At 49.4% G+C, this 12804-nt stretch overlaps 1 protein-coding gene across 1 annotated transcript; it reads left to right on the plus strand.

The window, feature by feature from the left end:
* Nucleotides 1–7820: 7820 nt before the first annotated feature.
* Hoxb13 (homeobox B13) lies at nucleotides 7821–10132 on the plus strand. The gene is made up of 2 exons (XM_021178228.2): nucleotides 7821–8545; nucleotides 9488–10132. Exons 1-2 carry the CDS (start codon nucleotides 7942–7944, stop codon nucleotides 9742–9744), a joined length of 861 nt encoding a protein of 286 aa, XP_021033887.1. The 5' UTR covers nucleotides 7821–7941; the 3' UTR covers nucleotides 9745–10132.
* The last annotated feature ends 2672 nt before the right edge of the window (nucleotides 10133–12804 follow it).

Below are 12804 nucleotides of genomic sequence, written 5' to 3' on the forward strand. Positions count from 1 at the left end.
TTGCCTCACTGAGACCCAATGGACTGAAAAAACTATGCTGAACCTTCAAGCTTCTATATTCCTGTTCCATGGGACCTAAGTGTTTTGAATTCACAGCCAGAGCAACCCTGGAGACTCCTTAAGCCCCTTGTCTTCTTCATTGCTTCTTCTGCCCCAAGTTTAACAGCTCAGCGATGCCTGGAGCCTCACGAGCAGCCCCTGGCTGTACACATTCTATTCTTTTCTACGTGGGCAGGGCAGCTCCCCCCACCCATCCAAGGGATTTGCTACCCAGCCACATGAGCACTTGGCTGTAGAGAACTGGATCATGAGCACTTGGCTGTAGAGATCATAGCTAAGGACGGATTCTTTTCCCAACTGTCTAGTTTGTGTAGCTGAGGAATTTGGAGATTCCTCTTGTTGAAGAGAAGGAGAGAAGAGCTCAACAGTCATTAGTTAGAGACCGTCCTAAGTAACAATTTCCCAGACAAAACTTTCTATACTTCTCAACATCTAGCTCCCTGGTCCCTGTTGTCATTTCCCTGCAGTAGAAGCCAAGGTCAGAATCTCTGACCAAGTCATTTAAGCTCTACTCCCGTCACTTGAGAGAAAAGACAGTCAATATCTGAAGAGATGTTTTTTGGCATCAATAGTTGAAATCTCTTCCAATCATGGACAACACAAGATCAAGGGTGGTAGTGGAGGGGGGGGATTGTATGTGATTTTCCAATTTAAAGAGGCAAATGTCCTTTTTTTCTAGGAACTCTAGAAGGAGGAGGTGTACCAGTTTAAGTTTACACAATCCAGAGCCAAGAGAGGCTATGATCTCTGTTCCAATCTCAAATTCTATTTGGATGAAAGCTTCTGTGGGTATGGCCCAGATGCCAGCTTTAGACTGGTAGAATTCATACAGGCAGGCTACAGAGAGTCAGCCTGGCTCCTCTAGTCTCCTGTGTCAGAACCTTGGAGACCTGATGGGAATGGACTTTCGCCCAGGTCATGGTTCACAGGGCAGTAACCAGGAAGTGCCCGATAGTAATATCAAGCTGGGACTGAGGTTCAGAAATGGTGATGGGGTGGGGTGGCTTTCAATCTTAGAAGCAAGGAACTATTTTTAAGTCTTTAGAGTACCCAGGACTTTAGCCTCTTTGATTTTCAAGGACCGGAGCCCATGAGGGACAAAGAGGATAGTACTCAATAGGGATGGATTGTGTGTGTGTGTGTGTGTGTGTGTGTGTGTGTGTGTGTGTGTTACATGCTTGCTTTTCCCCCTCCTCTTCCAGCTTTGTTTCTTGGAATAAATAATTTAGTGAGGGGGAAAAAGGGAGCAAGACTTTGCAATTTGGAATGGGTGCAGAAAAGAGAAAGATGGGCTACTTTTGGCAAGGGAGGTAAGGGGATTAGAACAAGAAATAAAAATCTACAATCCCTCCCAGCCCCCATGGCCCCAAGCCTCAAATCTGCATTTCTTTTTTAGGCTACATGGGTGAAATGGTGTGGATTTAGGACACAGCTGTTAAGAGTAAAAGTTCAGTCTTTCTCTCTAACAGGAGAGAGGGTCTGGATAGACCTGGGATCAGCAGCCTTGAGAGTGGTAGTCCACTGTCATTATCAACAATGCCACCACCACCAAGGCCACATGTGGGTGGGAGGGGGTACGGGGGCATGGTGGTGAGTGGGTTGTAAGTTGCTTTTGTGAATTTGTAGGCACATCCTTTTTAAAAGAGCCCACATTCCAGAGCCCTGGCAGAGACCCCAAGAGTTGAAACAGAAGCCCAGGCTCCTAGAGGTTGCTACAAACCTCAAGGATACTGATTGAGGCCCCCCTCATTTAAAGGTCTTGCCCTGCTTCTCCAGGTTCTGGTGTGTCTGGGTTGAAGCTCTGGAGAACTTCTCAGCGAACTAGAGTGAAGCTTCGGGAGATGAATGTCCAACGTCCATTTGGAACCCTTTCATGGAGGCCAGAGGCATTTGCAATCTGGATGCACCGTCCCAGGTGACTTGCTCCATCAAGGTTTCACCGCAGAACTTGGCTCCTTTGGTCCAAACATAGGTACAAATAGATACAAATAAGAAGCAGTGGAGGTCTCATGACCTCTTTCTTCCCCTTCCATGGGCTTCCTCCACAACACAGCCCTTTCTTCTAGAGGCTTCCCCTGGTGTCCCCTGCCCCGTGTTAGGCCTGCTGGGAACTCATAGGGACGCAGAAACATGCCACCCATTCCCTTTCCCACAGTGCACATAGGAAAGCTGGGCCAGGAGTCTGGGGGATGGGTATGAGGCTTGCCCAATGTGCTAACATGCTGGCCTCTAGAGCAGGGACCTGTAATGTTTGTAATGTTTGGTGGGACTATCTAGGCTCAGAATTCCTAATGGTTTTTGAGTCAGATCCGAGCTGAATGCCAGGGTTGGGTATCTAAGCTCTGACCCTTGCAAAGCCAGGGGTTGGAAGAGGGAGTTGGGGACCAGGGTTTGGGGGTGGGAGTGGGATACAACAGCCAGTCTTCTATTCAGGCTACATAGCTGGTGTGGTTGCTCACAGTCCAGGAGCAGAGGTATTTGGTCACTGCTCTTTGTTTTTTTCAAAGCCATTCTCTTCTCTCTGCTTTTGACTCTACTCACAGATTCACTGGCTTGGCTAAGCTCTCCAGGTTCTAGAGCCCTCAGAGAGAGCATGCAGCAACTAGCCTCTCCTCTAGAATCTTTTTCATCTTGCCCCAAGAGGTTGTTGCAGAGCTGCTCAGATTAGGGAGCTAAGGAGTCCCTCTGACTAAACCTGCCATGCCTCCATCCCACTGGCAGTTGTAGCTCTCAGATCCCAATGTCAGCTTATCTAAAAAGATTTTCCTCTAAGGCTTGAAGAATAGACTTCATTTTAAGACAGCCATGGGAGAGACATTCTAGCCCCACACAGGGCCCCCCAGGCCTGTAAACCAGGTCTTTTCTGCCCCGGGCTGACATCCCCTTTCCAGTCACAGGCTGCAGTCACCACAGTGCAGCAGGCCTTTCCAGACTTCAGCAAAGAATAATGAGAAACTGGGCAAGAGGGCAGAAGAGGAAAAATGTGTGTGTTCTTTGGGAGAAAGAGAGTAACATGAAACAGAAGAAAGAAGAGAGAGAAATACAAAACGACAGCGAAAAGAACAAAAGAAATGACAGAGCAAATGTCAAATAAGAAGGGAAACAAAAAGAAAAAAAAATAGATTCAAAGACGCAGACACTAGAATGCAAGCAATAAGGAGAGAAAGAAAGAAACGGAGAAAAAAGGATACACAATCAAGATATCTAAAATCGAAGGAAAGACAGAAAAAGAACTCAAACACAAAAGGGGCAGAAAAACTCACAAAAGAATAAAGACAGGGAAAACATAGTCTGGAGAAAAGAGGAACGAGCAGAACAAGATCAAGACCAAGACCAGGTCATTCTCAGGAAGCCAGGAGAAGTGGAGCAACCACACAATGTTCAGCCGGGCTCATGCAGTCCTGTGGATCCCGCAAATCTCGGTCTTTTCGGAGAAGGAAGTGTTCCCCAGCCCCGCTGCGAATAAATCATTATCCAACGACCTGAGGGCCGCCATCATTGCCACGCCATACACTCAGGATAAAGAAGGCAGCGAGTTCTCACTTTACAATAAAATAAAGCAAAATTTAACCAATGCCCCTAAGTGGAGCGGGTGGGCTCGTCTTGCCCCCTCCCTCCTGAGCCCGAGTTGGGGCGGGAGCTGACACCGAGGTGCCAAGTCCCCGTGGCCGGAACCCCTGGGGGCGGGTCGGCCTCGCTCAAAGGCAAGGCTGTAAAGGTCATAGGCGGTCTTCGGGGCTGCGCTGAATGGGATCCAGGGAGGTAAACAGACTCTTAACTTTCAACTTGGCCTTGACCTTCCTGGAAGTGTCTGGCGGGTATGTAAAGGAGCCTGCTGAGGCTTTCAGTGCCTTTGGCTGGGTCAGTAAAGGGGGCTCTAAGGCTACAGACTCCTCCCGGTGGGTCTAACATGAGGTTCCCAGCGGGACAGAAAGAATTCTGTGAAGCTGGAGAAAGGACTGGGGACGCTATTGGGGAGACCAGAGGACCAAGGGTTGGGAAGGGGTTTGGGAGCTGAACTCCTGCAGAGTCCCAGGGCGGAATCTCAGTTTCTGTGTGGGACCCCGGTTCCTACGCTAGGAAGAAGTGATATACATGTTCTAGGGCGGTTCTTCCTTTTAAATAAAAGCAAATCATTTCATTATTCACGTACACACATGGGAACGCAAATTGAAGTCGCATTTGTCCAGTTTGCAAAATGCTTTCATATGCAAAATCTCATTCCTGTAAGGTAAGAATTATTAGCACCATTTTTAGAGAGAAGGAGGCCAAGTCCTGTTTTCAAATCCCGTTGAGATATGGGGCAAGTCACACAACAGAAGCACTCTCACATATATGAACATGCAAAGGTAACAGGAGCCTAGCTCAAATGCTAATAACTGTAATACCTAGACCTGTTCCCTGGGATAGAATACACGCCGAATAAATTTCTGAGGGAACAAAACCAATTTCTTCCTACTATTTGTGTTGAAACATGTCCAATCCAGAGGGAGTTTTCTAGTACAGCTAAAAGTGTCAAAGTTTAAGCTGGTCAGTCCCCATTCTGTAAGGAGTCTCTGCAGCCTTCCTCCTGTGCATGTTTATATAAGCATTTTACCTCCAAAAAGCTCAGTTGTAACCGTTGCTGCTGTGGTTTTTTTTTTTTCCCCCCTCTCAGTACATTATAAATAGAACCCAGGGCCTCACACGCTAGGCAACCACTGCTAGAAATTATTGTTGTTTAATTATTGTTCTTCCTAAGTTGGGATACAACTGGTGGGGGGTGGGAGCAAAGCAGGAATCCTAGGCATACAAGGTCTTAACAAATTGAATACCCCCACATAACCAGCGTCCATGTGGAGATAACATTTCTAGGGCCTTAGAAAGTCTCTTTATTACCTCTCTTTTTTTTGGTTCGTTTCTATTTTGAATCCTGTTGAGATATGGGGCAAGTCACACAACAGAGGAACTCACATATATGAACATGCAAAGGTTACAGGAGCCTAGCTCGAATGCTAATAAACGTAATACCTAGACCTGTTCCCTGGGATAGAATATTCAAAGCTCTTGAATTATACAGACATGAAAATCATAAAGACGTAGTCTTTTATATCTGGCTTCTTTCGCCAGTGTCCTTTGCTGGGTTTTAATCCCCATGTTTCATTCTAGTCTGATTTCCTTTGCCTATCCCACTCTCGCCAGAATTTGACTTACTTCCAGTTTTGAACATCTATGGGTAGTGCTTCGGCAGACCTAGTGCATGACACCACGATTACTCTTTTTTTTTTTTCCTTTCTAAAAGTGGGAACCAGCGGGGACATGGTTCATTGGTAGAATATTTATCTAGCACGCGTGATGCTCTGGGTTCAGTTCTGAGTTCTGAGAGGGAAGAGAGAAAGAAAAAACTACCTTGTTTCTATCCTGCCAGCGGCTCTTGGGAGGGAGATGCAGGAAGATCAGAATTTCAGAGATATCTTCAGCTACAAAGGGAGCTTGAGGCCAGTGTGTGGCATAAAATGTGGTGAGAATTTGCATGTCATATATCCCAGGGGCCATGCAAATCTTCTGGATATCTATGCAGTTTCAGTAATCTACAAAAGAAAGTGCTAGAACATACCCTACGATGGATGTAAAATTTTCCCTTATACCCAAAGAGTTGTTTTGTCAAATGATTTTGATTTTTTTTTAAAAAGTAAAGGCCACTCATGTTGTATCAGCATTAATAAACTTACACACATCTTTCCTCCCCACCAAAGACAGGGTTTCTCTGTGCAGCCCTGGCTATCCTGAAACTCTGTCTGTAGAGCAAGCTAGGTCTCAAAAGGTCTGCCTCTGCCTCCCTGGTGCTGGAATCAAAGGTGAATGCCACCGCAACTCTACATCCCAGCATATAGGCATCTGTGTCCACAGAAACCTAAGAACTGGAAAGTTCGCAATCTTTAGGGGGGGAATCCTGGTATTTCTGCCCTTCATGATTGGGTGAACAACAACCTTGATTGGGCTCTGGGAAGCAGTGAACAGGCACCTTCCTCTTTTTTCCTTTCTCTATGTTTCCAAATGTGATAGAAATCTTCGGGGATGTTTGTGCTTCATGTCAGTTATTAACAATGTCTGTTGGGAGTGATACACAGTATAGTGCAGGCCTCCATTCTGGCTCTCATAGGCCCTTTCCCACAAAGTGACTCAAGTTCAAGTTCAGGAGGCTTTGGCTGAGCCGGACTCAGCTCAAGGGGTTCTATTCTTTATTACAAACAAACTCTTGGTGTAGAATAGAAAAGTTCAAATTTTCTGCTGGGGGTGAGGGGAAACCTGAGAGAAAGCTAGAAGACACAAAGGGATTTCATGTGAAAGTGATACAGGAAAGAAAAAAAAAAACCAACTTTAAAGGCAGATTTGTGAAACAAACCATTTTAATCTACAGCACAATAGGCCCCAACTGAAGGCCTCGGACAAATCTAGCAGTTGGGGCAATTCACTCTCTCTCCTCCTCTTTAACTTCCAAGGAAATTTAAAGAGGCAGCTAGGGGGTCCTGAGCTTTCTAGTCCCTCAGTCGTGCGGAAGTGTGCTGGGGCCAGGGTTCGGTTCCTGGACTTTCCGGCCTAGAGAGCGGCACCAAAGAGCAGAAAGGCCCCCACACAGACCGAGCTCCTGCAATCTTGGGGACCCAGGATCCCCACAGGTGGGGATGGCCACGTAACCAGCCTTGGTTTCCCCAGACTGCAGATTCCAGGAAAAGGGATACAGTCTAGACCCCCCTTCCCATTTGTGATGTGTCAACCTCTCCCTCTCTCTCCCCTTTTTCTTCTCTTCCTCTCTCCTTCTCCCTCTCTCCCTACCCCCCCACCCCCCGCCAGCCTTCCTTTTCCACACCGAGTCTATTCCTTCAAGTAAAGCCCCTGTACGCCTGTGTCTCTTGGTCTCTTTCTCCACCCTTAAACGGAAATCCAGACCCCCTTCCCAGACATTGGCTCTATTTTCCCCTCAGATCCGGACACTGCGTTCTCTGGGCCAAGCACTGCACGTTTTCAACGTTCCTTCGTGTCCCCCGCCCCTTGGCTCCGCCTCACCCCCATTGGGGCCTCCGGGCTTTCAGTGTTGTGACTAGGCAGGGTCCTTGGGGGCCGGACCTGGAAGGCACTTGCCTGGGCGCAGTGTATTCGGGACAGGAAGGGTATCTACAAATGAGCTAGGGTGGCTAGTACCCAGACTCCAAGCAAAGGGCTCCCTGATGCCTACAGTTCTCATTCCCATCTCAGAAGCATTCCCGGGTTCTCCTTTCAGGCAGCCCGAAGTGGCCTCCCAGCCCTTCCCCCGATTCCCCTCATCCCCAGGAGATGGACACTTTATTGGGAGAGCTTTTTATTCTCTCGTTAAACCTGCCAAAGCGCAGAAGACTGAGAGCCAGGAAAAGGGAGAGAGAGAGAGAGAGAGAGAGAGAGAGAGAGAGAGAGAGAGAGAGAGAGAGAGAGAGAGAGCAGGCAGAGACAGGGACCCGAGACAGCAGGCAGAAGCAGAGACACAGAGAGAAACACATATAGAGACAGAGACACAGAACACATACAGATAAAGACAGAGACACACATACAAAAAGAAAAAGAGACAGACGGAGAGGGAGAGAAGGGAAGAGAGGAGGCGGAGCCGGGCTCCCCGTCCCTTCTCCCCCTGCAATTTCTGCGGGAGGATTTTATGAGCCTCTCTCCCCAAGGCCACAGCCAATCAGCGCTCATGCCCGGGCTCTTGCGTCTCTTGCGTCAAGACGGCCCAGCCAGGCGAATGCAGGCGCCGTGCGAGCTGGGAGCGATTTAAAACGCTTAGGATTCCCTGGGCCTGGGTGGGGAGAGACAGCTTGCTGCCCCCTAGAACCCCCACCCTCGGCTCCCCATGAGCCGATCATTGGCTCCATGGAGCCCGGCAATTATGCCACCTTGGACGGGGCCAAGGATATCGAAGGCTTGCTGGGAGCTGGAGGGGGTCGGAATCTAGTCTCCCACTCCTCCCCACTGGCTAGCCATCCCGCGGCTCCAACGTTGATGCCGACTGTCAACTATGCCCCCCTGGATCTGCCAGGCTCTGCAGAGCCACCAAAGCAGTGCCACCCTTGCCCTGGGGTACCTCAGGGGGCATCTCCAGCTCCTGTGCCTTATGGCTACTTTGGAGGCGGGTACTACTCTTGCCGAGTATCCAGGAGCTCCCTGAAACCCTGTGCCCAGACGGCCACCCTGGCTACCTACCCTTCGGAAACTCCTGCACCTGGGGAAGAGTATCCCAGCCGTCCCACCGAGTTTGCCTTCTATCCGGGCTACCCGGGACCATACCAGCCTATGGCCAGTTACCTAGATGTGTCTGTGGTGCAGACCCTGGGAGCCCCCGGAGAGCCTCGCCACGATTCTCTGCTTCCCGTGGACAGTTACCAGCCTTGGACCCTGGCCGGTGGCTGGAACAGCCAGATGTGTTGCCAAGGTGAACAGAACCCACCAGGTCCATTCTGGAAAGCGGCATTTGCAGGTAACTTCTACTCTGGCTCCCCTTAGCTCAGCATGGGCTACGCTGGCACTTGCTTGGAAGGGGGAAGAGGAGAGGAAGGGAAACTTCGGGCTGATGAGGAGGGGCCTAGGGTTCCTTGGTTATTTACTAGGACTGTGAGGGAGGGTCCAGGCAACAAGAGGGGCCGGTTGGAGGCCTCAGGGGGTCAGAATAAGGGGCCTCAGCAGGGTGCTAGCCTTGAGGGTAGCCAGCCTTCCTGTCTTCTCCAGGAGGCTCTAGGACCAGTCTTTCACTATGTGGGAAGAAGCTTGGATCTTTGCTGTTGATTGGGGCAAAGTGTCCCTACCCAGCACAACCCCAGACTAATTCTGCCCAAAGGCCAAATGACATAATCCAGTGGCATTGAGAGGTGGGATCGGAGATATTGGGTGTTTCCTCGAGAATATAACCCTTTCCTTTTTTTTTAGGTCAATTTCGAAAGGAAAATTTAGGTTTTCTTTGACTGAGGGTGTATTGAAGGGTGTGTTCGTGAGTGTGCGTGTAAGTGTGTGCGTGGTGTTTGTGTGTGTATGTGTGTGTTGGGTAGGGAACAGAACCCTGTTTTCTCCTGTACACAATTTACCAGTTTGGAGGAGTGGCTGAATCTGAACACGCATGTGAAAGTGGATTGTGTGATTGTGGACAAAAACCTGACAGGGTGGGTGTGTTTGTAGACTCCTGGTGTGAGGTCAGTGATGGTGGGGGTGGCCAGCAGGAGCAGAGGCTGAGTGAGTGAGTGGCGATCAGAGAATCAGGCTAGCGCATCTGTGTGCTTTGAGGGAGCCGGGCCCACACATAGGATGATCAGGAAGCGCCTGCAGGATGACGTAGCCCTGAGGCGAGCAGGGCCTGGGTCTGCGCTTGATCTTGCACTAGAGAGGGGACTAAGATGCCTTTTCTTCCCTCTCTTTTTCCACCACACAGAACCCAGTGTCCAGCACCCTCCTCCCGACGGCTGTGCCTTCCGCCGAGGCCGCAAAAAACGCATTCCCTATAGCAAGGGGCAGTTGCGGGAGTTGGAGCGGGAGTATGCAGCCAACAAGTTTATCACTAAGGACAAGAGGCGCAAGATCTCGGCAGCCACCAGCCTCTCTGAACGCCAGATTACCATCTGGTTTCAGAACCGCCGGGTCAAGGAGAAAAAGGTTCTGGCCAAGGTCAAGACCAGCACTACCCCGTGAGCACCAGAGGGGATGGGCAGGGGAAGAGGGCTTGTCCTGGAGAATTGGGAGCCTGCCAGGACCAGGACTGGCAGAGGACTCGGCTGAGGGACCCCAAGAGATGACACCTTTAGCAGGCTACTGAGTTCTGGACTGTTCCTCGGGGCTATCCTGCATGTGCCGGGAGCGAGCGGGAGGCCTGAAATTACGGGCTCCTCCATCATGGTTCCGAAGACCCTGTATCAGTCATAATCATTCATCCCGACAGTGGTGGTAATCTCATAACCAGTACTAGTTGTCATGATAGTTAGCCTCATATTTTCTAACTAGAGCTCTGCTGAGCACTTAGAAATCGCTTTCATGAGTTGAGCTGATTGTGAATAAATTCGGAAGACGATCTTGTAGGACAGTTTCCTCTCAGATTCCTTTCCATGTACACTCAGTGTGCCCCCCTTCTAGTGGTGGAGGGGAGAGAGAATGGGGTGGGGGGACAAAGGTAGATTCATCCTTCTAAGGTGCCCATACCCACTTGGCATTTTTCTGAGATGATACCAGGGCAGGATAGACCATGTTAGAGAGTGTTTCTCCCTCCTCCCTGCCCACCTTCTCCTGTGGTCTCCTTCCTCCTGGACAACCTCCTAGGCTATACACAGTGGGAAGCCCCCATCCCAAATGCTGAGATGTTATAGTGAAGTGAGACCAGTGTCCTGATTGGGTCAGGACCCACCAGGAAGTGAATACCAAGGAAGGACTTGGCAAGACAGTTACTTGGGCACTTTCTTAAACTCTGCTTCTCTTGGCAAATGATCGATTTGGACTATCCTGGTTGTTCTGACCCAGTTGGATTAGGGTTTGTTGGGCATTTAGGAGCCACGTGCAGTAGTCACGTGTGGCCTTGTCAGGACTCCTTCCAGGCCCAGTGGTTACAGGAGAGGGCACCCTATCCTTGGCCTTTTGAAAACACACTAGAGTTTGGGAAGCCAAAAAAAAAAAAAAAAAAAAAAAACCAACCAAACAAACAAACAAAAAACCAAAAAACAAGGCCCCTTTACTCCCCATTATTTTTCCTGGTCACCTTTCTTTAACACTGAAGGAACCTCTCTCCTCCAGGTCTGGGAGAAGGAAATGGATGCCTTTTTATTGTTATTAACTGTATTTTTTTATGTAAATGACAGCAACTGGAAAAAGTGAAGAGACCCAGGATTAGGCTGGAGGGATTCCTGGCACCCAATGCCAAAGTAGCCTCAACTTCTTTCCCCTTTCACTGTCCGGGTTTCTGAATAAAAGGCACCCAGTGGCACCAACCTTTTTCTCTTCTTCACAAGCCAGAATAGAATATAAAATCCTGGAAAACGCAGAGGAGAATGGCTGTTTGCAGAAGTGGCACCCGGAGATAGACATGAGGGTCTCACTTCCTGATGTACTTGGACCCACTGTGGGGTAGAACTATAGGACCCTGCTCAGCAAAGCTAGCAAAGTTACATCAGTCCCAGGTTACCTGGACTGTCTGGTGGGGCTCTGTGATTCGATGGAGCACCATGCCTGAAGTCCAGAGATGCCTCAGGACTGAAGTGGCTGCCTTGAGTTGAGTAGCCATTTAGTGGTAGGTAGTGGCCAATGTATTGGTGAGTTTTCCCTTGCTAAAAAGGGTTTATGGTTCTCCAAGAAACCAAGGCTAAGCACTGCAGCCAAGGGTTCTAGTGGTGGGGTGGGATCCCAGCTCTGGCTCCTCTCCCAGTAAAGAATGAGCACGGGGAGGGAGAGGAGGGGACGGGAAAAGCTACATGTATTCTTCTAGATATGTTTGCCAAAAAGGAGCCAGGAATTAGGTGTGGTGATACATGCCTCTAAGTTCAGTCTTGAGATGCTGAGGCAGGAAAATTGCAGCAAGTTTAAGTTGAGGCCAGAGGGGCTACACATTCACCATGAGGTTCAGGCCAATCCGAGCTATGGATGAAACCATGTCTTATTATTATTATTAATTTATAAAAGCCAAGTCTGGGGAAAAGGAAGGAGAGGGACATCAGTTCCACTTCCTGGAACACAGGATGTGTGTGCCCCTCAGAGACCCAGACAGGTCCAGGCAGAGATCCCGACGTGCTTGAAAATTTCTATCATCCCACACACACACCCGTGGTGGTCCAGCCTAAGCCCCCAAGGCCCCAGGGTCCTGAACCCTGCTTGGGAGGTCAATCTCTGCTTCCCACATTCCTCACTCCAAGACACTTTGGGGTAGCTTTGGAAATGACAGGTTCTTACTCTTTGGTCCCTAGCATCCCAGACCTGATGTTTATGTGAGGCCTCAGCATAGACAGGAATGTGGGGAGCCTGTGAGGTAAGTGAGTAGATGCACTGTGGAGTGTGATCCCCTCTTAGGCAAGGCAAGAAGCCACAAGATGTACTGTGCCATCTCAATGAACAGAGGGCCCAAGTAGAGAGAGGCCTGGGCAGGTGAAAGTTCTGGACACCCAGGCTCAACATTTACCAGTCTGCTCTAAAGGGCTTAAAATTCTACGGTTCCTCTACTTTTCGTTGGTACTAATTTCAGAACAGACAAAAGATTTGGGGGTCTTAGAGATTTATTCCGCCACCAACATTTTGAACTATTAAGAAGACAAGCGCTCCCCCTTCCGGTAGACATTTGCCATTTCAGGAAACCAGCCGGCTGCCCAAGGCTTCCATTCATTACTTCCCTGCCAGCTTCGAGCTTGCTGCAGCCTGGGACCTCCTGGCCTTCAGGTTCCGAGGGTTTTGGGAATATGAAGCTCCAGGACTCGAAGGCGCCAGGAATTCCAGCAGACGTATCAGTCTAGCCTCGGGTAAGCCCCGGAGGAGGGCAGGAAGGGCTGGAGACCAAGGCCGCCGGTGCCCGCTGCCTTCTATCCATCTCTTGGTTCCACCGGAATAATAAATTAATCTTCCTACGCAGAACCACGCACGGCGGGTTTTCTGCTTTTTATTTCCTATTTGTATGGAACCTAAACGAAGCAATTTTTTTTAAATTTCATTTTAAGCAATTTTAGGGAACACTTTTCCCAAACGCATTTTGCGAAGCGAATTATTCACAGCCACCACCGACCC

This window comes from Mus caroli, chromosome 11 (genome assembly GCF_900094665.2).
Source record: "Mus caroli chromosome 11, CAROLI_EIJ_v1.1, whole genome shotgun sequence".
In the NCBI taxonomy this organism is placed as follows: Eukaryota; Metazoa; Chordata; class Mammalia; order Rodentia; family Muridae; genus Mus; species Mus caroli.

Excerpts from the sequence above, each read along its gene's own strand:
- Hoxb13 (XM_021178228.2), top strand. The coding sequence starts at position 7,942 with ATGGAGCCCGGCAATTATGCCACCTTGGACGGGGCCAAGGATATCGAA. Across the intron at positions 8,546-9,487 it reads CTGGAAAGCGGCATTTGCAG|AACCCAGTGTCCAGCACCCT; the intron begins GTAACTTCTACT and ends TCCACCACACAG.